The sequence below is a fragment of the Equus caballus genome, chromosome 28, assembly GCF_041296265.1.
Source record: "Equus caballus isolate H_3958 breed thoroughbred chromosome 28, TB-T2T, whole genome shotgun sequence".
Classification (NCBI taxonomy): Eukaryota; Metazoa; Chordata; class Mammalia; order Perissodactyla; family Equidae; genus Equus; species Equus caballus.
In genome coordinates this window covers 45,723,611-45,746,389 of record NC_091711.1, presented here as the reverse complement: position 1 = coordinate 45,746,389, position 22,779 = coordinate 45,723,611, and the positions used below count along the sequence as shown (strand labels likewise).

The 22,779-nt window shown below is 54.0% G+C and overlaps 1 protein-coding gene across 2 annotated transcripts in view; it reads right to left on the bottom strand.

Annotated features, from left to right (window-relative positions):
• Positions 1-17,941, bottom strand: part of PARVB (parvin beta) — a 110,064-nt gene extending 92,123 nt beyond the window's left edge. The window contains exon 1 of one of the 2 annotated variants that reach the window (XM_023631729.2): positions 17,739-17,941. In XM_023631729.2, the coding sequence (XP_023487497.1) occupies positions 17,739-17,853 (115 nt within the window). In that variant the 5' untranslated portion in view covers positions 17,854-17,941. Of the gene's footprint in view, positions 1-17,257; positions 17,520-17,738 lie in introns of those variants that run through there. The other variant, XM_070254048.1, reaches the window with a different exon arrangement.
• Between the last annotated feature and the right edge of the window lie 4,838 nt (positions 17,942-22,779).

Sequence of the window (22,779 nt, the reverse complement as noted above, 5' to 3'; positions counted from 1 at the left end):
AGCAGGCCAGGCCCCTGGGATCCCTTCAGCGGGGCCCTGTGCCAACCCAGCCGTGCACGACCCCGCTGCCTCCTCAGAGCCATCGCCGATCAGGCTGCTGCTCGCCCCTCACTGACCAGGGCCTGAGGCTCCGGTCAGCAGACTCTGGCTTCAGCCTCCAACTCCCCAGCTGCACCCTCCACGCCGTCCTGGACCAGGGACCCAGTGAGCTGCTGCAAACACTCGTGGTCTCGCCTGGGATCCCGCAGACCCGTCGTGGCCAGCACAGCGCGCCAGTGGACACCACCAGGGCCAGAAGCGCCCTCTGCGCCTCCTTCCACCAAGTGCACCGGGCGGCTGCGCCGGGAGATAGCGTGCAATCCAGCCGGCCCGCCGCGGCTTAATGATCGTCAGCCACGACCCCCGGCCTCTATCAGGCCTGCCAGGCGGCACTGGAGAGCCGACCTCACCCACCTCCAGGCCCGGAGCTGGTCTCCCTCCTGCAGGCAGCCCCCTGCCCCCATCGGCCAAGCCCAGCCTGGAGCGTGACCTCCCCACTGGTTGTCGGTGACATCCAACCACAAGGGTGAGACCCCAGCAAGGAAAAGTAGGAAGAACCATGCAGGTGGGCACGGAGGGGGCCCTGTGGTACAGGAACCGGGCGCTGGCCGGGCTGCAGGCTCACCAGACGCCGTGCGTGGAAACAAGCCCATTCACAACCGCGTCCAAAGGCAGAGACGACCCAGAGCGGGTCCCACAGAGGTGAAGACTTGCACCCTGAGAACCACAAAATGCCGCTAAAGGAAATTAAAGAAGAAAGACCTAAATAAACAGAACTCACCTCGTGTTCATGGAATGGAAGGCAATATTGTTAGGATGACGACAGTACGCAAAGCAAGGCTGAGGTTCAGTGCAATCTCTGTCAACATCCCAATGGTGATTTCTACCGAAATAGAAAAATTCACCCTAAAATTCATATGGAATCTCAAGGGACCTTGTATAGCTAAAACAATCTTTTCTTTTTTTTTTTTTTTTTTTTTTTGGTGAGGAGGCTTGGCCCTGAGCTAACATCTGTTGCCAATCTTCCTCCTTTTCTTCTTCTCCCAAAGCCCCCCAGTACAGAGTTGTGTATCCTGGTTGTAGGTTCTTCCAGCTGAGCTATTTGGGATGCGGCCACAGCATGGCTGATGAGCAGTGCGGGGTCCGTGCCCAGAATCCAAACCAGCGAACCCCGGGCCGCAAAAGAGAGGTGCACAAACTTAACCACTCGGCCACAGGGCCAGCCCAAGCCAAAACAATCTTGACAAAGAAGGACAAAGCGGGAGAAATTTACAACGAAGCTACAGTAATCAAGACAGTGTGGTGCTGGCATAGGACAGACAGACAGACCAGTGGAATAGAACAGACCGCCCGGAAATAAACCCACAACGGATAGCCAACCGACTGACAGCAAGGGGGCCAAGATCACTTAAAGGGGCATAAACAGAGGACAGCAAGAGCGAGGGGAGCATCAGTGGAGGGTCTTACCAGCCCATCGACGCCACGAGGGCTGGGCCAGCATCTGGCACAGGGCCACTCCACTGGTCCCCTGTCGCCAGCCTGGTACCTGGCCTTAGGGGAGCTCAAACGCATCGATGAACGACTGCAGGTCTGGAAGACTGAATGATCCAAGACTAACAATGAGACTAACAACGAGACTGAGAGGCCAGGCTGGACCAGCAGACACGAGAGCCAACAATAAGATTCCCCAAAGGACTCGGGCCCCTTAACATCCACCGACTCCTTTTCCCTCCGGGCACCTCTCAGAGCAACCTTTTGAACTTTCGCCCTTAGCCAGAGGGTCATAAACTCAGGTTAGTGAGTTCTCCAAGGAAATGAAACAGAACAGAAGAGGGAGATGTGCTTCCCTCACCAGAAGATATTATTTCATGAAGCTTTTAAGTGAAATACATATTTATGGATACGGATAAGTTGTATGTTTGAACCAGCACTTCTTACCAAGGGTCAAGGTCAGGATAAAAGCTTAACCGCCACGGTCTCGGCTCAGAGGTTCTAGAACATCGGTTGAATGTTCAGGTTCCCACGAGAACCTGATCAAAGTCCTCCTCCTCGGCGCACGAGCTCCAGCGAAACCGTCACACGGTTTCCGGGGTTCCCCATCCTCACCTGCCCGATGAGGACGCTATCGCACCTGCCTCGAAAGCAACAGCACAGGGATCGGATACGACCATCTGCACACAGCACGAGCCCAGCTCCTGAGCAGCAAAGCCCCTGATGGGGGACAGCTGTCACCATGAACAGAGACGAGGACAGAGACCCGACAATCCCACGGCTGCCCCCGATCTTCCATCCCCCTCCCAGGTTAAAGGTCCCACCTTGGAAATAGGCAAAGATGCTGATTTACAATCGGAGGAAAAACCTGACAAGCTCTCAGCGCCAACTCTCAGCAGCACAGTATGTTTTAACAGTTTGATCAAGGGGCCGGCCTGGCGGTGCAGCGGTTAAGTGTGCACGTCCCGCTTCGGTGGCCCGGGGTTCGTCAGTTCAGATCCCAGGTGCAGGCATGGCACCGCTCTGCACACCACGCTGTGGGAGGCGTCCCACATATAAAGTAGAGGAAGATGGGCATGGATGTCAGCTCAGGGCCAGGCTTCCTCAGCAAAAAAGAGGAGGACTGGCAGCAGTTAGCTCAGGGTTAATCTTCCTCAAAAAAAAAACCAGTTTGATGGAGATACAACTCATGTTCTGTACAATTCATCCTTTCAAAGTGTGCGATTCCATGATTTTTAGTATATTCACAGAGTTTTGCAACCATCACCACAATCAATTTAAGAATATTTCTGTCAGCCAACAAAGAAACGCTGTACCCTCTCCCCATTTCTCCTCCCCCAGCTCCTGTCTACCACGGATCCACTTCCTGTCTCTGTGGATTTGCCTATTCTGGACATTTCACGTAAATGGAATCGTGTGATCTGTGGCCTTTTCTGTCTGGCTTCTTTCACCGAGCAGAATGTTTTCAAGGCTGATCCGCGTTGTAGTGTAGATGGGTACTCTGTTCTTTTTCACTGCTGAATAGTATTCCATTGTAGGGATAGGCCGCATTGTGCTATTCACCCATGTGCAGGTGGACACCGGGTTGTCCCACTTCCTGGCAATTACGAATAATGAGCAGAGAGTGTCAGCAAAACCTTAAACACACAGACATCGCCTTCAGTGACGACACACACACTCTGGTCCTGATCCAGCCAGTTAAGTGCTTGCAAAAAGGATATTCTTTTTTTTTCAAGAGATCTTCTAAACAAGAAAATTAAGAGCAGCCTAAAAGCAGGACTCTAAGAAAGAACAACTAAAAACATGTCCTTGCCATGAGGCCCAAGCAAAAAATTAAATAAAATAAAAGCAAGGCCCAGCTGCACACAATAAGATTGAAATTCTGTGTGCTGCTCCAACTACATTTCAAATCATTAAAATCTCATTATCCTAATAATATGTTTTCCAGATAGACTTAACTACAACACGCTCTTCCCCTCACAAAGTGCAGCCTTTCCCGGAAGCAGGGGCCACGCGCAGGCTGCGTGAGGACAGCACTGCGCCCGGCCCATGTCTGCCAATGCTCGCAGCCTGCACCTGATCAGGCGACAGGCAGAAATTACAGCTGACTCAGGGGCGGCACCTCTGTGGCTCTGGGCTCCCATCACTTCACCTGAGTTCTCCTCTCAAGTTTTCTTCAACAGAAGCAACTGTCCAAATATGTCATGATGGTCTCATTAGATTTTATTATTTCTGTCCACTTACCACCAGCCCACGCCCTGGTCTTCTCTTCCTGCATCTCTTCTGTATTTGACGGATAGAGTGGGAAGTGGCAGGAGTGGTACTGATGATGATGAGATGCTAATGAGAAGGACGCTAACACCTATGCAGAGGGCTTACAACGTGCCCGGCCCAGGCATCTTTCCCAATATTTTATCATTAAAGTTTTCAAGCATATAGAAACAGGTAAAGAACTTGACAGTGAACACCTGTACACCCACTGCCCGGAGTCCACCACTAACCTTTTTCTGTAACTGTTTCATCTGTATTCATCCCCTCCTGCTGCCGTAACAAATTACCACGAATTTAGTGGCTTAAAAAAACACAAATTTAGAGCCAGTCCTGATGGCCTGGTGGTCACAGTTGGGTGCTCACAACTTCAGCAGCCGGGGTTTGGTTCCCAGTCGTGGAATCACACCACCCATCTGTCAGCAGCCATGCTGTGGCGGCAGCTCATATAGAAGAACCAGGACAACTTACAACCAGGATATACAAGCACACACTGAGGCTCTGGGGAGGGGGAAAAAAACAGGAAGAGGGGCCAGGCCCCATGGCCAAGTGGTTATAGTTCTGTGTGCTCCACTTTGGCAGCCCAGGTTCACGGGATCAGATCCTGGCCGCAGACCTACTCCACTCATCAGCCACGCTGTGGCGGCATCGCACATACAAAACAGAGGAAGACCAGCACGGATGTTAGCTCAGGGACACTCTTCCTCAAGCAAGAAGAGGAAGACTGGCAACGGATGTTAGCTCAGGGTGACTTTTCCTCAAGCAAAAATACAAAAAGAGGAAGATTGGCAACAGATGTCAGCTCCAGGCAACTCTTTGCCTGCAAAAAAACCCACACAAATTTATTATCTTATAGTTTCGGAAGTCAGAAGTCCAGAACGGATTGCACCAGCTCAAATCAAGGTGTCAGCAGGGCTCTGTTCCCTCTGCAGGCTGTAGAGAGAATCTGTTTCTTTGCTTTTCCAGCTTCTAGAGACATCCACATTCCTTGGTTTGTTGCCCCAAGCCATTGCAACCTCTGTTTCCACTGCACATCTCTTTCTCCCACGCTGCCCCTCCTGCCTCCCTCCTATGAGGACCCTTGTGTCCACCCGGATAATCCAATATGACCTCTCCAATTCACGAGCCTTAACTTCACCACATCGGCAAACTCCCTCTCAGCCGGAAGGGGATGTAGTCACAGGTTCCCGGTCCTGGGTGTGGACATCTTTGGGGGCTATTATTCGGCCCGACCACACCATCTTAATTTGCACGCATTTCAAAAGAAGTTGCAGACCGACATACTTTCCCCCTAAGTATCCATACGACTAACTAGAGTTCAGTATTTACAGTTCTTTTTTCTTTTAAGATTTGCATACAATGAAATGCACATTCTGAAGTGCACATTTAATGCGTTTTGACAAATGCATGCACCTGTGTATCTGAAACCCCTGTCAGACAGAGGACAGTTCCTCCCAACAGAAAATTCCCTCCTGCTCTGCCCCAGCCAACCCCGCACCAGAGTGCTCTCCTCCGGCTCTGGCTTCTTTTGCTCAGCACAGCGCTTGGAGAGTCATTACGCGTTGCGTGAACTGGCACTTCGTTCCTTGTTAGTGCTGAGCAGTGTTCTGTCCTGGGAATACACCCCCGTCCATTTCTCCATCCTCCTGTTGATGGACACCCGAGCTGTCTCCAGGTTTGGGCAATTATGATAAAGCTGCTACGAACCTTCCTGTGCAAATCCTCTTCTGGACACAGGTTTCCATTTCTCTTGAGTAAATATGTCAAATCGGAGTTGCTGGGTCATGGGGGGGATGCATGTTTTTAAAGAAACTACCGCATGGCCTCCCTAAGTGACCACAGCCCTGGAAACGCCCTCCCCCGCGTGCATGAGAGGTCCAGCTACGCCCCGCCCCCCCGCCGGCCCCGCCACGTCTCTGTCCGCTCACTTTAGCCGTTCTGGGAGGAGTGGAGTGCATCCCCTCTGGTTCGAACGTGTGGCTCATTTCTGGGGTGAACAATGATGCTGAGTCTGTTCCAGATACATATCAGCCTGCATCTTCTTTGGTGGAGTATCTGTTCAAACCTTTTGTCTACTCTTTTTTTGGATTGTCTTTTATCATCGAGTTATAGGAGTTCTTTGCATGTTCTGGACACCAGTCCTTATAGACGTGTGTTTGGAAACTGTGATCATTGTGATTTATAAGAAATATATATTTTGTCTTCCTCCTGGTCCGGGCACAGAGCTCCTAAAACCCTTGGAATTACCTAAGTGAAGAGAGGGATGAAGATGTCTTTAGTCATGTTAAGGAGGCGACTTTTGGAAAGCCCCTCGGTCACCTAGGATGGGGCTGCTTGCCAGTGGAGCCAACCTCGTTATTGGAGAGTTGAAACTTCCCGTCCCAGCCTGGACCTCCAGGGAGGAGGGGGCTCGAGATCACCTTCAATGACCAATGGCCAGTGATTGATCAATCACGCCTATGTACCGAAGCCCCCAGAAAACCCCAAAGGACGGGGTGCAGAGAGCTTCCGGGTTGGCGAACACGCACAGAGACATGTGGGAGAGCGACACGCCCCTTCCCACACACCCTGCCCCACGCGTCTCTTCCATCTGGCTGTTCCTTTTACGACAAACTGGTCATCTAGAAGTAACGTGCTCTCTGCGGCCTCTGAGCCGCTCTGGCAAATTAATAGGACCCGAGGAGGGGCCCTGGGAACCTCCTGAACTTGTGATCGGGGTCTGCAGTGGGCACAGTCGTGTGAGACTGGGCCGTTTACCCGCGGGATCTGATGCCATCTCCCGCTAGAACTGAGCTAAACTGTAGGACACAAGCTGGTGTCGGAGAACTGCTTGGTGTGGGGAAAAAACAACTTATTGGAATTGCCATCAGAATCATAGTTGGCGGCCAGATGTGGAATTGGTACCAGAATCCTAACAATATTTTCTCCCACTCTACGGGAGAAAATGAAATACAGCATTTCCTTCAATAACTCACGTAATTCCCCAATAACCCTATGAGTTAAGTACTCTTTACAGAAGAGGAAACTGAGGCACAGGGCAGGGAAGTACGTTCTCCAAGGTCAAAGCCCCAGAGCACAGCAGGACCAGTTCAAACCCCATGGCTGGGCCCCCAAGATCAGTCCGCGGCCCTAACCACTGCCCCATACAGACTGCCTCTTGCTTTCTCAGCAAACACACTGAGACCACCTTAAACGGCCAAAGAGCTCTTCTCCTGACCGGCTCCCGATGCAAGGACACAGCAGGCCTGGGGCCCAGGCTGGGGCAGGACGGGCACCGAGCCCACAGTCTCTGGCAGGAACATACAGGACACGGTGCTGCAGGCGGACAGAGCGGCCCCAGCCTGCTGGAGGCTGACGTTTAAGCCGACGGGGCAGAGGGGCCCCGGAGCACACTGAACGGCGTGCGCGAGGCCCCGAGCCAAGGAGGACGGGAGGCCACCGGCCAAGAGCTGGGCAGACAGCAGAAGGCCAGCGAGGATCTGGACTCAGTCCTGGAGCAGCCGCCGGGGTCCTGGCTTCTTTCTGTAAACACCAACGGGTCCATTCAGCACAAAACGGATCTCATTTGTCTCCTTCAGAGCATCTTCCTACCACTGGGGACGAGCGCATCCTAAACGCCAGGAATGGCAACGGTTTCACTCTGAGCCAGCGGGGAAGATTGATCGCAGCTGAACAGCTCTCCCAGTGCAGCGGGGTTGGCGGCAACCAAGAGCCGGCCTGCCAGGGTTTCATTCTCACTGGCTGGCCATGCGACCGAGGGCCTCCACTTCTCCCAGCCTCTGTTTGCTCATCTGAAAAATGGGAATGACCACGTGGGACCTACCGCCAAGCTTGTGTGAGGACTAAACAAGGTAACGCAGGAGGGGTTGAGCCCCGTGCCTGGGACCTCACAAGGGCCCGAGTCTCGGCCACTAACGTGACTACTGGAGATGCCACTCTGTTTGTTTTTTAACTTTTTCCTTACATCTTCTCAGATGAGCTTCTATTAAGCTTGTATATGTCAAGTACGGGTTTGCTCAGGTCTTACTTTGAAAGATAGTATTAATTTTCAGAAAAAGAAAAAACAGAGGATGAAGACACTTTGAATAAAGCTTTGGGAAAGATGCCCCTCAAATTCCATTTACCCCGACCATAAACCGCAGGCACCCCCAGCACGGTTCCCTTCCCCAGCCTGCTCAGAGGATGCTCCGGCCGCAGATTTAAAGCGCGCCACCGCGACGTGAGACGCGCAAACACCGAGGGCAGCCGCGGGTCCGTCTAGGAGGACAGCTGCTTCGGGAGCGTTCGAGTCGAGCAGGCTGTGTGGTTGAGCCTGGGAGTCAGGAACCTTCCTGCCCTCTTTAACTTGTCAGTAACTTACAGAGGAAAACCCAGATCTTTCAGAATTATAATTTTTCAAATGAAAGCAAGCATGCAAGCATGAAAACATTTAACTTTTTAAAACCACAGGCATAAACCACTCAGACGCCTTCCTTAGGGAAGCCAACATCCCTGACCGATTCGGGGTGACCAGCAAGCAAGAGGTCAGAGATGCAAACCAAGAGCATCATTTCCAAACGTCCAGGCTGAAGGAGGCATGCATTCAACCGCTGACACGCGGGCGTTAGAAACCGCACGGTTTGCACGACGTCCCTGACTGCTGAGGCTGGAAGGCAGCACCCAGGAGCCAAAGGGGCGAGGACGCCTCCTGAGGCCCCCCCGGGCTGGTCCCACAGTCCAGGCACACAGCATTCCAGCTCGGAACCACCTGCCGCTCTGCAAACGTAAGGGACGCGGCATATCTCTGCAGCGCACACTTCCAGTGAGTGTGCACCGTGCTTCCCGGCCACAGCAGGCAGGGGAAGAACGAGGATACCAACAGTCCTCCAATGCAACTATTTTAAAGGATTTACGTAACTTTGTTACCAACAACCAACCCCCTGCTGCATGGAACACCAAGGGAGAGCAGCAGCCAGAGCTGTTGAAATGATACAGGACCAGAGTGAGAAGAGGCTTCTATTCTGGGGGTGACAATTACTCAGCAATGAACCCTCTCGTATGCACTGCAGGCTTGACTAATTAGTCTCAGCATTCTTCCCCCCATGAGTCCAGACGCAGCCTCAGAATCCTTCTTAACACAGAGGCAGGCAGTCATTATCAATCGAGCTGAGTTTGCCCTCAGGTGGAGACTACCTTGCCACCCCCGCTCTACCACTAACCAGCTCTAGAGGCTGGTGTCTGTGTCAAAACCCTAGCTGGTCAACGTTTTATCAACAGCTAACACTTGCTGAGTGCTGGCCCCAATTGCTGATAAGACTTCATCTTCTTCATCACATGTTACCCTCACATCACCCAAGGGCAAGCGCCACCAGGCCCAGTGAGGAACAGAGGCTTAGCGAGAGGAAGTAACAGACCCATGGAGCAAGGACGTGAGCCGAGACCATCAGCTGGGAAATGCAGAGCAGGTGTCTGCCCCACTTCCCCACCTCACAAACATGGACGGGAGGCCCCAAAGCTTTAAAACTCACAGGTGAAACATAGACTCAAAGGGGTCCCCATGGCCGGGACACCCAGAGTTGGGAGAAAATTAAAAGACTCCGCCGGCTTCCCAGAGCTGATCACATGACTCCCGGGTACCGTGCCCCAGAGCCTGGACGCTGCCAGAACCTCAGCTCATCCCGTTTTTCTTCTAACCCGAAGGCCTCTCTTTTGAATCTGTGTCACTAAAGTGTCTCTCGATGCAAAAGCCACCAAAAACGTCCAGAGTTGATGGCATCCCACGTTTATGATGTCTTATCCCAACAGCAATTACTACAGATAGCAGAGCAATGGCACTGGGCCAACACACAGTTACAATGTGTCCTTAAGTGTACTAATGTTTTTCAGCCCCCACAGAGGCTCAAATGAAAACATTCCTTAGGAGGTAAAGCAATTTTTCATCTGAAACCTAAAAAGTGGTACAGCCAATGCAAACAGAAAACAAGCTTTCTTAGGGTACATCATTTATTTGACAGAACCCTGTATTTGAAAACAAGAAAATAGCCAGCTAGGGGTACCTGCCCTTTGCCAACCACAATGGGAGGCGATCAATCTAACGGAGCCTTTAAAAACCGCACACAGCAGGTGCTCCCCGACTTACAGCTTATAAACATCCCTTAATTATTTTGGTGACTGGACGGGGAGTGCAATGTAAGCAACTTTGGGATGTGCAATAAATATTAATTTCAGGGAGTGGAGACAGGAACTGAAAGCAGAGCTCCTCTAATGAGTGTGGCGTTGCCAAGGCAACCTGACTCCTCTGGGACCACACGGGTATCACCAAGATGCTAGGAGGACCACAGAGAGCTCGCTCTTCCTAGAAGAGGCCACCTCAGCACGCAGTGATGGACAGCATCACTCCGGGCCCAGGGCCGCTCTCTCCATCCTCCACTGAAGCTAAGTTTCCGAGAGATTCCAACAGGCCGCCAAGAAAAGAGCCCAGCGCAGCACAAGCTGGTGTGTACGTGCTCCTCTCTTAAATGCCCCCCCCCCCAACCGGACAACGGTGGAACAAACAATGAGAAATGCTGGATTTGAAGATTATAATCAGAATAATAGTCAAAGGAAACTTGACAAAGCCACGCCAAGCCCCCCTTGAAAGCCACTTCCTGTCAGCCAGAGAGAGGAAAAACACCACAGTGATTTCCAGCCCCCTCCCTAAGGAGTATGCTGCAACACAGGAGCTGGACAGAGCCGCAGAGGACCCGATGGCCCCTTCTGGACCGAGAGCTGCCCCCACCAAGAAAGTGCAGAAAGAGACGTGGAATCGTTTTTCTCTCCTTAGCAGGGTCTGCAGAGAACCCCACAGCTCAAAGGATCCAAACAGGACCTACACTGACTTTTCCTCCCATAGGACATTCTAGAACTCACCGTGTCTGTGACCCCGGTCCCTCACCTGCTTACATCACTCCACTTCTCACCAGCCACTCTCTTTCCCTTCTCATAGGTCAGGAGTCCGACCAACCTTAACCACGATATGTAGTTAACTTTCTGAGGGTCCTGGATGTTGTCTAAGGGATCACATGAGCAAAGAGGGTGCTGGAAACACAAAGAACGCCCAGAGTCCTTCTCTCGCCTGCCCGAAGGAAACCAAACTCCTTACAAATCCTTTTCCTATATCTTGCCACAAAGAAGAATACTTTCCATTTTTATCTTTAAAGGTAAGTTAGAGGGGCTGTTGCTATCTGCTAGAAAGCAGTACGTAGAAATCACTTCAAGGTCGCTATTTGTCCCAATCGGGCCTCTATACAAACGTCCTGAACCGGGCTGCAAACTCTACCGCCAGCCCAGGTGCATCAGCCGTGAGTAAGAGGGGGCCGGGACGGGGTCCTGCAGAACCGTGCCTCCTCTAATCTGTTCTTATGCCAAGTTCCTCAATGCTCAGAGCAGCCTCTGGCCACCGCCCCACCTCAGGGCCTGCAGCTGCTCCCTCCTCACCAGGTCTCAAGAACCGGGCGTCCTCCAGCCCCACGGCGCTGCCCAGGGACACCCATCTCGGCCTGCACCCACGTTCACGCCTGTCCGGTCCACACTGCAGCCTCCAGATGTTCCGGAGTAACCGAGGCTGGGCACTCGCACATCACCCCTAGAGGTCGCCCCTAGGGCCGCTGCTCCCACGTGCCCGAGATGACCACAGCCCGGCCGCTATGACCTGCCTGCACTTCCCCAAAGGGATGGCTGGAGTCTCCCCCAAGGCCCCTGGCAAGGAGCCCCATGGCCCCCGGCCCCCAGCTAATTCCTAGTCATGCTGTACATGCAACCAAGAGGCCGCCTCCTCCAGCCGGAACCCAGACCCCAAGCCCAGGCTGTATGTCCTCTCACTTACCACCCTGGCTGGCCCTGCCCCCCAGCCCGCAGGCTCCTGCAGACAGGCCAGGGCCGGGTCACCGCCACCACCCGGCCTGCCAGGTGAGGATTCTTTCACCTGTGTCCCTAGGCTCTCTGAGCTCCCCTCCTCCCTCTGCTGTCCTGGGACGGGGGCCGCTCCACCCTTGCCACCCGCTTCCTGTCTATGTGCGATTTTGGAAGATTTGATTTGCACTTCCTTTGAGCTTTCACAAAAAAGTTTCCATTTCTTCTCACACAGCAGCTCTCTACCTCCGCAGAGCGGTGGTCTGCCAAGGACACACCCATGCCCCGATCTGGGAATCTGCCCCCTGCCAGGACCCCCACTCACCAGCTGGTTCCTGTGTTTGTACCACACCTCCCTGCGCCCGGCTGGCCCGGCCACGTGTGCCACGTGGACTCTCCCCTCAGTAAACTGAACTGAGACCCCCAGACGCTGGGTGTGGGCCCAGGGCAGGTTCTCAGTGGGGCTCTGGGGGGTGCTTCCAGACTCCGACAGGTGAGGGCCCTGAGTGGCTTCCCCATCGACCTTCTCCTGGAGTTCTCAGACACCTCCGGAGAGAAACACGGCGCTCCTCCTCGGCAGGATGCTCAGACACTTGGGGCCACGTAGCTCCCTGTGGGGTGTGGCCGACCTGTGCGCTGGGGGATGTTCACCAGCCTTTCTGGCCTCCATCTACTAGATGCCAATAGCACCCCCACCCCCATTCGTGACCGTGCAAAGTGTCCCCAGGCACTGCCAATTCCCTGGGGGCAGAATCCCCCCCAGCTAGAACCACTGGCTTAAACTGCCGGGAAGTGTCTCCTGGGTCAGGTTGTGTTTGCTCAATTATAAAACGGAGGTAGATTCCTGTCTTGCTGGGCTAAATTACACAGCATCTGGGTCCAGCGATGCTTACGACAGAGCACTGTTTAAGCGGGTGGCGCGGCGTCTACACAGCTGGTCACTCTATAGAGACCGTGTGATCAGAAGGGAAGTCACTGGGGTTAACAGTTGGTGGTGTAGGACTTTTGAGATCTGAGTTATTTAAGGTCCACAAAAAAACATTAATACCTTCAAACTTCAGGTCAAGCTCACAGCCACCAAGCGGTTTCTCGAGACCTAGTTCATGAGACCTCAATCAATATCTGGCTCATTTATCTCTATTTCTGCATCAAATGCTTAGAAGACAATCAAGGTCAAGAGAACCAGAAGACAAGCCACAGACTGGGAGAAAATATTTACAGAAGCCTTATCTGATAAAGGACTTGTATCCATAATATAGAAAGAACCTTTACAATTCAACAATAAGAAATCAAACGACTCGATTAAAATACGGGCCAGGGGGCAGGCCCCGCGGCCCAGTGGTTAAGTTCGCGTGCTCTGCTTCGGCGGCCCAGGGTTTCACTGGTTTGGATCCTGGGCACAGACATGGCACCGCTCATCAGGCCCCGCTGAGGCGGCATCCCACATGCCACAACTAGAAAGACCCACAACTAAAATATATAACTAGGTACTGGGGGGACTTGGGGAGAAAAAGCAGGAAAAAAAAGAGAGAGAAGATTGGTAACAGTTGTTAGCTCAGGTGCCAATCTTTACAAAAAAATACAGGCCAAAGATCTGAACAGACACTTCACTAAGAAGAGATACAGAGGGCACATAAGCACAGGAAAAGAGACACCACGTCAGAAGTCATGAGGAACGTGAACCTAAAACTGCTCTAAAAAATATATTTACAAAAAAAAAAAAAAAAAAAAAAGACGATCAGGGAATAGGAACCTCCTTAATGCTTTCTTTCTCCAAAAAAGAAGGAGGGACAGAAACTCGGAGTTTGGCTCCGGTGGTCCCGGCTCTCTGAGCAGTCCCAACGCTGGTCACTGGTGTCTGGGCAGAGGGGCGGGGGCCTGAGTGCAGACGGGGACCTCTCGTGACAAACGGGTGCAGTGGACTCTCTCCAGACTCTTCCATCCAGGGCCTCACTGGCCTCAGAGCTGGTCACCCTCCTCTAAGGACTTTACATGGCAGGCCGCTGGGGCGTCACGGGGGGGCCCCTCACCCCACCTCCTGGCCTGCTGACCTATGGGGCTTCCCCTCCACCGTCAGCAGGGGGACCTGGCATGCAGAGTCTTTCATTTGCGCCTGCTCTGCAAGCTCCAGTAAAACCAAACCAGCTTTTAATAAGTTGCTCCTGAAAGTCCCCAGGCCTTCAAACTGGGAACTTGGGGTTTTTTTGTTTTTGTTTTTGTTTTGAGGAAGATAAGCCCTGAGCTAACTGCTGCCAATCCTCCTCTTTTTTGCTGAGGAAGCCTGGCCCTGAGCTAACATCCGTGCCCATCTTCCTCTACTTTATACGTGAGACACCTACCACAGCATGGTTTGCCAAGCAGTGCCATGTCCACACCCGGGATCCGAACCGGCGAACCCCGGGCTGCCGAGAAGCGTAACGTGCAAAATTAACCACTGCGCCACCAGGCGGCCCCCGGGTTTTTTTTTTTAAGTGTCCCTTTCCACTTTTCCCCGTGCCCAGTTAGTCATAGTTTCGTTTTTGGAACCGGGCCACCATATGACACGACTTGGTTCCCTCCCGTAGAACGTCGGCCTTAATCATGCCGTGAATTCATTCACGGGGACTTCCTACGTCGGTTCATCCAAACCCCAGGGCGATGCATTTCCTAAAATGATCTCCCATGGAAGACATGCACCCCACACGCCCCCCCGTGCCTTGTCCAGCCACGAGCTCCACCAGCCTGCGCAGGGTCGAACGCCTCCAGGCTCCCCAAATCTCTGACTTCCTCCCAGCATCCTCCACCCCCGCCCCCTCTTACAGGGCCCTCACCTTCAGCCACAACCCTGACTTCACCCTCAACTTTCTAACAAAGAAGGAAATGAAACCCACTGTGCAGGTGGCAGTCCCAGAGAAGCCATAAGCACCCTCTTCCTGATCCTTCCCTGGTAAGCAAATGAGCACCATCCCACAGGGGCCCCAGGTCTCGGCCAGGACCTGTTCCGGCTCAGGAACCCCAGGAATGGCACAGTTGCCAAGGCAACAGGCCTGCAGGAATCCTGGCAACTCTCAATTATTCAGGACCTCATTATCCAGGCTTCCCATCTCGACCGCCCGCCTCTGACTCCTTCCCTACTTCCCAGGAGACCTGACGGAAGCCACTAAGCCCTTCCAAGCCCCGCCCCTCCCCTGATTCCTGCATCTGAGCCCAATTAGTGTTCGCAGCCTTTTGTCTGTATGGGGGACCCCTAAGGGTGCCGGGCACCAAAGCTTGGAGAACCAAGGCAGGGCACCCATCGAACTCACACAAAAAGCAACAACAGCCCTACCACAGGCATCTCGCTCCGTCTGCTGTTTTCATGCCTATTTTACCCATCACAGGATGCTTCTGACCATCGGATTCGGGGTGCACTGACATTAAACCAGACTGGCCCTGAATTTTCGAGGCGCACACTGGTTCACACAAGCAAGGACAAGAAGCGCTCTGCTTTGGCCCTTGGGACAATCCATTACTTCCGGTCTGTGTTCCTCCTATTACGAGGACGTAAACGTCACCTGTAAAAAGCTGTAATCAACCGGAACATTCTACCTACTTGCCATTCTGTGAAAGATTTCTTTTGTAGGTTCCCTCTGGTCTCAACCCAAACATCCCCCTTTGGGGTCTCCCCAGGCCTCTGACGGTCCTATTGCATCTTCTTCAGGGTGCAGACTGTTAGAGTTCTGTTGGTCGGTTTACTGTTTCCGACTGAGTCCTTGTTCCAGGAAAGCAAGAGCCTTGTCCGTCTCTCCTTCCTAGGCTGAAGGAGCTGGGAGGGGAATGTCGTTTATGTCGAGGATGACTGCAAGCGAGTATAACCGCAGGCCCCCCGGGACCAGTTCGAGGACCCCATCCCTATCAACAGTGATTGGGAACCGCCGTCCAGAAAATGTGCACTCACGCAGACAGCACATTCACAGAAGAAGAAAGCTTGACCTGAAATGACCTCAAACCAAAAATCCTCCTCCCCACAGAACCCAAGGACCAGGACAGGGCTGGAATTTGAAAGCCGGATTCTTATCAGAAGTGAGGGGTCCCTCATTCCAGGAAGACCCGGTGTTAGAATTCCTTCCCCACCTCATCATAAACGTTTAGAACCCTGCCGTAAACATTTAGAACCCTGCCATAAACGTTTAGAACCCTGCTATAAACATTTAGAACCCTGCCATAAACATTTAGAACCCCGTCATAAACGTTTAGAACCCCGTCATAAACGTTTAGAACCCTGCCATAAACGTTTAGAACCTTACCATAAATGTTTGAGGCCTACCAAACAAATCTGTCCCACCAACATTTCCACGTGCCAGCCTGTTCCCTCTAACCTCTTAAATTTTGCCCCAAATCCTGAATTGGGGAAACAGATGCGAGGGCACACGCCCCATCTCCCTGCAGATCAATGTTGCAGAATAAAGCTGATTTCTCTCCCAAAAGCTGATGCCATAATTAATTGATTGTCTATGCACATCGGGCAAGAAAAGCCCAATTTTGCGTGGTGACATGAGGACACATCAGAGAGGCAGCAGGAATGATAAAGCACAGGTGACTGTCATTTATCATCTCATTTAGGAGGCAGGGCTTGACGGAGATTAACAAAGCCAGTCTGGGTCCCTAAATGTAAGGCTTGAGAGAGGAGTGTTGGAAATACTCTGGGAGAGGAAGGTGACAAGGCCCTGCCTTAGGGAACCACAGAATCTAATTTGGTAAAAACATCCCTGGTGGGAAACGCATGGGGGCACCTCCCCCCACAAATCCCGGGGGGCCAGTGCATGGGGGTACACCCATCCCCTAGAGGTAAATGTGTCACGAGCATCCCTGGGAAGACACTGGGGGGATTAATAGGGGTCACGTGTCCCATCCTCGGGGTACATGCGTCCCAGGGGTATGCGCCTCCCTGGAGGTACAGAGAGACTTTCCGGGGCACAAGTAAGGCTCAGGAGGGTTAAGGAAACCACTCTGCATCCCCCGCCTCTCCCTCGGGTCCTTGCTTTCCCAAAGATCTGCCTGAGGCCAGCCCTGGGCTTCTCCTCCCCACCTGCCTTTTCACAGCCACCCCTTCCCTTCTCTGTAAGGACGACTCACCCTCATTCAGCCGGGATCTGCCCCAGGGAAGGGTCTCCCAGCCTGAACAACGGGAAAATTCAGGAATGCAGCCCCCTCCCCTCACCAGAGGCCTGGGAACAGCAGGGCATTTAAAGCAAAACACAAGGACGCCCGAAGTTATGTTCCCTCTAAAATAGTTAAAAATGTAAGAGGAGCTGGGTAGTTTTTCATAATTATTTTCGTGGGCACACGGGATAAAAAATGGGAGGGGGGGGCCTGTGGTCCCTGCTGCAGGCCTGCCATGCCCCCTTTCCTTTCTCCCCGTTCAGGGCACCGCATCAAGAACACCAACAGGCCCAACCCGTGCCCGTCCAGCTGCGAGCGTCAACAGATGCTCTATGAATGAAGGGTCACCACGCACGGCCGGATGAAGGCGACCTGCAGGCGGTGCTGCTCAGGAACGGCGCTAAACAAATGGCGACTCAGGTAAGGGTGGGCAGGAGACTGTCCGCCGCGTACTAGGGGCTCGCCCGACCTTTGCTCGAGGTCCTGCCCTCCGCAGGAGCCGGCGACGCGCGTTCCACGACGCCGGGAGCCCAGAAGGGGCTGGATGAGCCGCCGCGGGGGGCGGGCAGGCGGGCTCGCGGCTGGGCCCCCGCCAGCGTTTAAAGGTCTCGGGAGGAGGAAGGAAGGAGGGTGACAGCCTGTCCTGAAGGTCGCGGCTGCGCGCTGCGCAGGCCCGGCGGGGAGTGGGTGCCCGTGCGCGCGGGGCCCGGCTGGGGGCGCGCGCCGGGGAGGCAGCCGAGCGGGTCCCGGGGCGCAAGGTCCCGCGGGGCCCGGCAGGGGGAGCGGGCGCGCGCTGGGGCGCCCCTCGACCGGGTCGGGAGGAATTCGGGGGCGCGTGCGCGCGGGCCAGCAGCGGGGAGCGGGCGCGCGCCGGGCCGCCGGCGCCTGGTCCCGCGGGGCGCGTGCGCGGCTGGAGGCGGCAGGCGGGCGGCAGGCGGCCGCGCACTCACCCTCCTTGGCCTTCTTCTTCCTCGCCAGCGTGCCGCCCAGCTTGCCCAGGAACGACTCGTCCTTCTTCATCTTGTGCGGCCGCGGGCCGGGCGAGCGCAGCGGCGCGGAGGACATGGGCCGGGCGCGGGCGCAGCGGGTGTGGGAGCCGCCCCGGTCGCCGCCGCCGCCGCCGCCGCCCGCTCGCCCGGGGAGTGGCCGGGAGGGCGCGGCCGCAACGCCGGCCCCCGCCCCGCGCCCGCCCCCAGCCCTGGAGCGCCCGGCGCCCGCGGTCGGCACCGGCCCGCGCTCTGCGCTCTCCGCGTCCCCCCGGGGGCTGCCCGCGCCCCATCGGCCGTTCCCACGCTGCGCGCCACGCTCACTCTCGGAGAAGTGACGAGGTGGCTCGGCTCCTAAGTGCCGCGGCTGGCACAGACCCCGGGCTCACTCTGTATCCTTTTGTTCTGCACGTTGGAGCCCTGGGCTTGGCCGGCTGTGGTGATGGGGCCCGGGCTCCAGTGGGGAGCGTGGCAGCCAAGGCCACCGCCTTCGCGCAGCCTATGTGCAAGTAACCGCACGCATGGGTCATTTCACATGTTGAGCTTCCACGCAGAACCAGGCCTGGGGCCGAGGGACCCCAGTGAACTGTGCCCGGCCTTCAGAAGCTTCGAGTATGGCGGGGAATGCTGGCGGATAGGTACCCTCAGGGACCACCTTACTCTGTGCTGGGGGAGATGAGGACGTTTCCGGGAAAGGCATGTGAAGCCACAGGAAGGAGCGCTGGCGGGGGAATCAGGGGTGAGTGTTCAGGTCCAGGGACGAGCAGGACCAGAGGGGACAGTGCGGGCCCCAGAGAGGGGAGAGGAAGGCAGGGCAGGGCTCGGAAGCACTGGAAGCAGAGGAAGGATTTTAAGATCGAGGTGGGGTGATGGCCTTGGGTCTACAAAGTTGACTTTGGGTCCTGTGTGACAGCGGGTGGAGGAGTAAGGCTGGGGCGGGGGACCAGTTCCTAGGCCCCGGGTGACTGAGGAGGGAACTGAACAGACTCCCAGAGATGCTCATGGGTGTCAGGAGCCCCAGACTTAAAGGAGTGGAAAGAGTTAAGGCTGTTTCCTGCTGGGCCCAAGATGAGGGTGGGGTCACAGACCCAGAGATAGGGACTATCAGTGGAGGCCCAACCGGGTGCAGCCGGTGAGTGTAGCTCTGCGCTGGGGCGGAGGTGGTTTTTCCATCTCCCTTTGTGCTGGCTCAGGGCCTCACGGCACAGGGCGCCTCCTTCAGTTCCGTCCAGCAGATGTTTGTGTTGGCCTGTGGGTGCCAGGCCCCGTCCTCCTTGCCCTCCAGGCATTTGTAATCCAGGACAACGTGCACGACCGCAGTGACACAGGATGCAGGGGTCATGCAGTTAGGAACCCAGCCAGGCGGGAGGGGAGCAGGAGGACCAGGAGGGAAAGAGGGAGAGGGCTGGGGGGAGGAGGCTTGTCAGGACAGGGACGTCTGACCTGGGCTGAGGGTGAAATAGCAGGCAGAAGGGACAGAGATGGAGAGAGGATGCTGGGTAAAGACACACCCCTGGGAGATGTGAAGGGGACGGGACAGGAAAGGCAAGCTGCCTGGTGTGGACTGAGTGTTTGGGGTGATGGGATTGAGGTCAGCAATGCTGTGCAAGGAGCCCTGGGCCAATGAAAGGGTTTGGGCAGAGGCCTAAGACATCGCATTGATGAAGGGGATGGATTGAAACAAAACCGAGAGCCGGAGAGCATTCTGGAGCTGCTGAGCTGGGCCAGGCCAGAGTTGCAGAGGCCGAGTACAAAGGCAGTGGCAGAAGGAAGGGACAGATAAGAATGAGCTTTCAGGGCTGCCAACTGCAACATTTGGAGAATAATTGGACGCCAGGGTTAGGGACAGTGAAGGGTCAGAGGTCTCTGAGGCTTCGCTTGGCCCCATCTGGGGTGTCACTAGCCACGCTGGGGAAAACGCCGAAAGGTGGTGAATTTGCTTACTGAGATTCCAGTGGGATCACGGCACAGTCAGGGCTGGACGGCGCTCTCTGGATGCTGGAGGGGTGCGGTCATCCAGGGTGGGGTCTCTGGGCCCTGGGAAAATCTGATGTGCGGTACATAGGGTCTACTCCAGAGAAACGCACGCGGGAGATGTTGCATTGTTTTGGGAGGCCCACGGACACCCCACTCTCCTGCTGCCCTTGGCACACCCACAGACCCCACATGGAGAGCCTGTGACCACGAGAGAGTGAGCAGGGAAGTAGGCCTGGGAAAGAAGATGGAAGAGAGCCGTGCTCCTGGGCCACAGGAGCCGAGCAGCCGTGGGCGCAGATCTGTGCAGGCGGTGAGCGCCCAGGAGAAAATTGATCGTTTGAATATTTCATCAGCAGGTCCAGCTTCCCAGTGGAGGCACAGAATTTACACTTTTCATTTGGTAACTGCTAATTTGAAACAGGTGGAATCCTACTTTAAAAAGCATCACGACACCATGACAGAATTTCTCTAGGAGAAGATACCCAAACCCCGACAATGGCCCACCTGTTTGAAGCAGGACCACGTGCTACAGCCCAGTGATTCCCGGTTCTAAGAGGAGCTAACCTGGGCCTTACGTGATAGAAGGGTGCTTGGAATTTTGTAGACATCATTTGTACAAAAACATAATCATATCTTAAATGCCGGAGAGGTACTTTTTACTAAACCATCCATGCAAAAGCAGCGTCTTCTCTGTAAAGCGTATAATTGTTCCCTTCCCTGGGGTGAGAGATGACCTTCGCATCCTCAGACTAAAAGCTAAAATCATAGGACGATTTCTTGTAAAATGCAGCTTGGAAGACTTTTTTAAATTATTCTGATACTTGTACTGCTTTTTTGTTTGTTTGTTTGTTTTTGAGGAAGATTAGCCCTGAGCTAACATCTGCCACCAATCCTCCTCTTTTTGCTGAGGAAGACTGGCCCTGAGCTAACAGCCATGCCCATCTTCCCCTACTTTATATGTGGGACGCCTACCACAGCATGGCTTGACAAGCGATGCCATGTCCACACCCGGGATCCAAACCAGCGAACCCCGGGCCACTGAAGTGAAGTGCGTGAACTTAACCACTGCGCCACCAGGCTGGCCCATAATGGTTTTTTTGTCTCGTGCGTGCCACAGATGACAAGCAAGAATTGACTTGAGGGGCCAGCCCCGTGGCCAAGTGGTTAAGTTCACGAGCTCCACTTCGGTGGCCCAGGGTTTCGCCGGTTCAGATCCTGGGCGCAGACATGGCACCGCTCATCAGGCCACACTGAGGCAGCATCCCACATGCCACAACTAGAAGGACCCACAACTAGAAATACACAATGTACCGGGGGGCTTTGGGGAGAAAAAGGAAAAACAGAATCTTTAAAAAAAAAAAAAGAATTGACTTGATGGCTGTGGATTAATCTGTATTTTTTTTCAGGCTTAGAGGAAGGAAGGACAATAATCTAAACCCCTAAAACGTCCTCCTTCCCGGCCTGGCTCCTGGGGAATTTGCATAGCATTCTCTCTGGGGTAACCAAAACGACTTTCCAAATTGCTTTACAGAACAGCAAACATAAATATACGCTTGACATTTGGAAAGTTGGTTTTTAATAAAAAAGAGACTTTAACAAGAAGCAGAAATATGGTCTTGGCTCCTGTTCCCATCCCCGCAGTCTTCCACTGCTTAGCATGCCGCACACGTGCAGCCCGCACCGTTGCTCTGCGTCATTCTACGTTCAAAGAATAATTATGAAAATCAGATTACATGGAGCCGCCCCCATTAAAGAAAACCATTTGATTTGCTTTTGAACTGGGGTTTCCAAGGAGGCCAGTTCCTTAGCAGCTTAATTAAGAACAAGGACCAGGGGGCCGGCCCCATGGCTGCGTGGTTAAAGCTCCATGCACTCTGCTTCTGTGGCCCGGGTTTGCAGGTTCGGATCCCGGGCATGGACCTGCTCCAGTCATCAGCCATGCTGTGGTGGCGTCCCACATACAGAATAGAGGAAGACCGGCACAGATGTTAGCTCAGAGCGAAACTTCGTCACCCCCTCAAACCCCCCCCCCAAAAAAAGAACAAGGAACAAACATTCCATGACATGCGCTGTGCTCCAGGCCCCATCCTGGGCCCACACTGTGTGGTCTTGGTCAACCTCTGTTACATGTATTCTTGCCATTCTTGCCATCTTCCCCATAAATGGACAGGCACTGGGCAATGCAAATAGATGTGATTTGTCCTAACACTTCAGCTGAGGCAAACGAAACAAACAGCCTTACAGGTAATGAGACAGGAGAGTGGACACACGGATTGGTGTATTTGTGCAATGGAATACTACTGAGCCGTCAAAAAGAACAGGTGGGGCATGGACCTATCTCAGAAACATGACGCTGAGCAAAAGAAGCCAGACACAAGCGTACACACTGCGTGAATCTGCTTATTTGAAGCTGGAGAGCAGGCGGCCTCTCTGCTCTGAGTGTTTACTCTTTGCGGGGGAGAAGGCTTGTCTGTATATGGGCCCCAGGAAGCTCTGGGTGATGCAGATGTCCCCTATCTTGGTCGGGGTGGCAGTCACACAGGTGTGTACCTGAGTAAAAAGTGATCGTGCATCCACTGAAGATGTGTGCATTTCACTGTGTGTAAATTATGCCGCCATAAAGTCTTGGGGAAAAGAAAGTAAATAAACGACAGGATAATGCGTTCTTTCCCTGATCTGCGTCTGGGTTTCACTCCTCGGTGTGTCTCTGGTGAGAATACGGCGGCTCTGTGAGCGCTTAAAGAGAGTTTCAAAGGCTGCCTGCCGTCCCTCGTTTCCCTGCCATATAACTAAAAAGAAGAGAGAGCTTTCAAAAGACTGAAAACAGCCTTCCGCTCTTCGGGAGAGAGAGGGAACTCGTTCAAGGGAAGACTGAGACTCGGGAAGGTTTGTGTGCGTTGCTGTCTTCAAACCTCCCAGCGGTCTGAGGAGCCAGAGTGCAGAGGAGCGACGGGAATACGTCATTGACTCAGTGATGGAGAAGATGCCCTGTTTCCCCCAGGTTACTCTTCTGAGACAAGCTGACTGC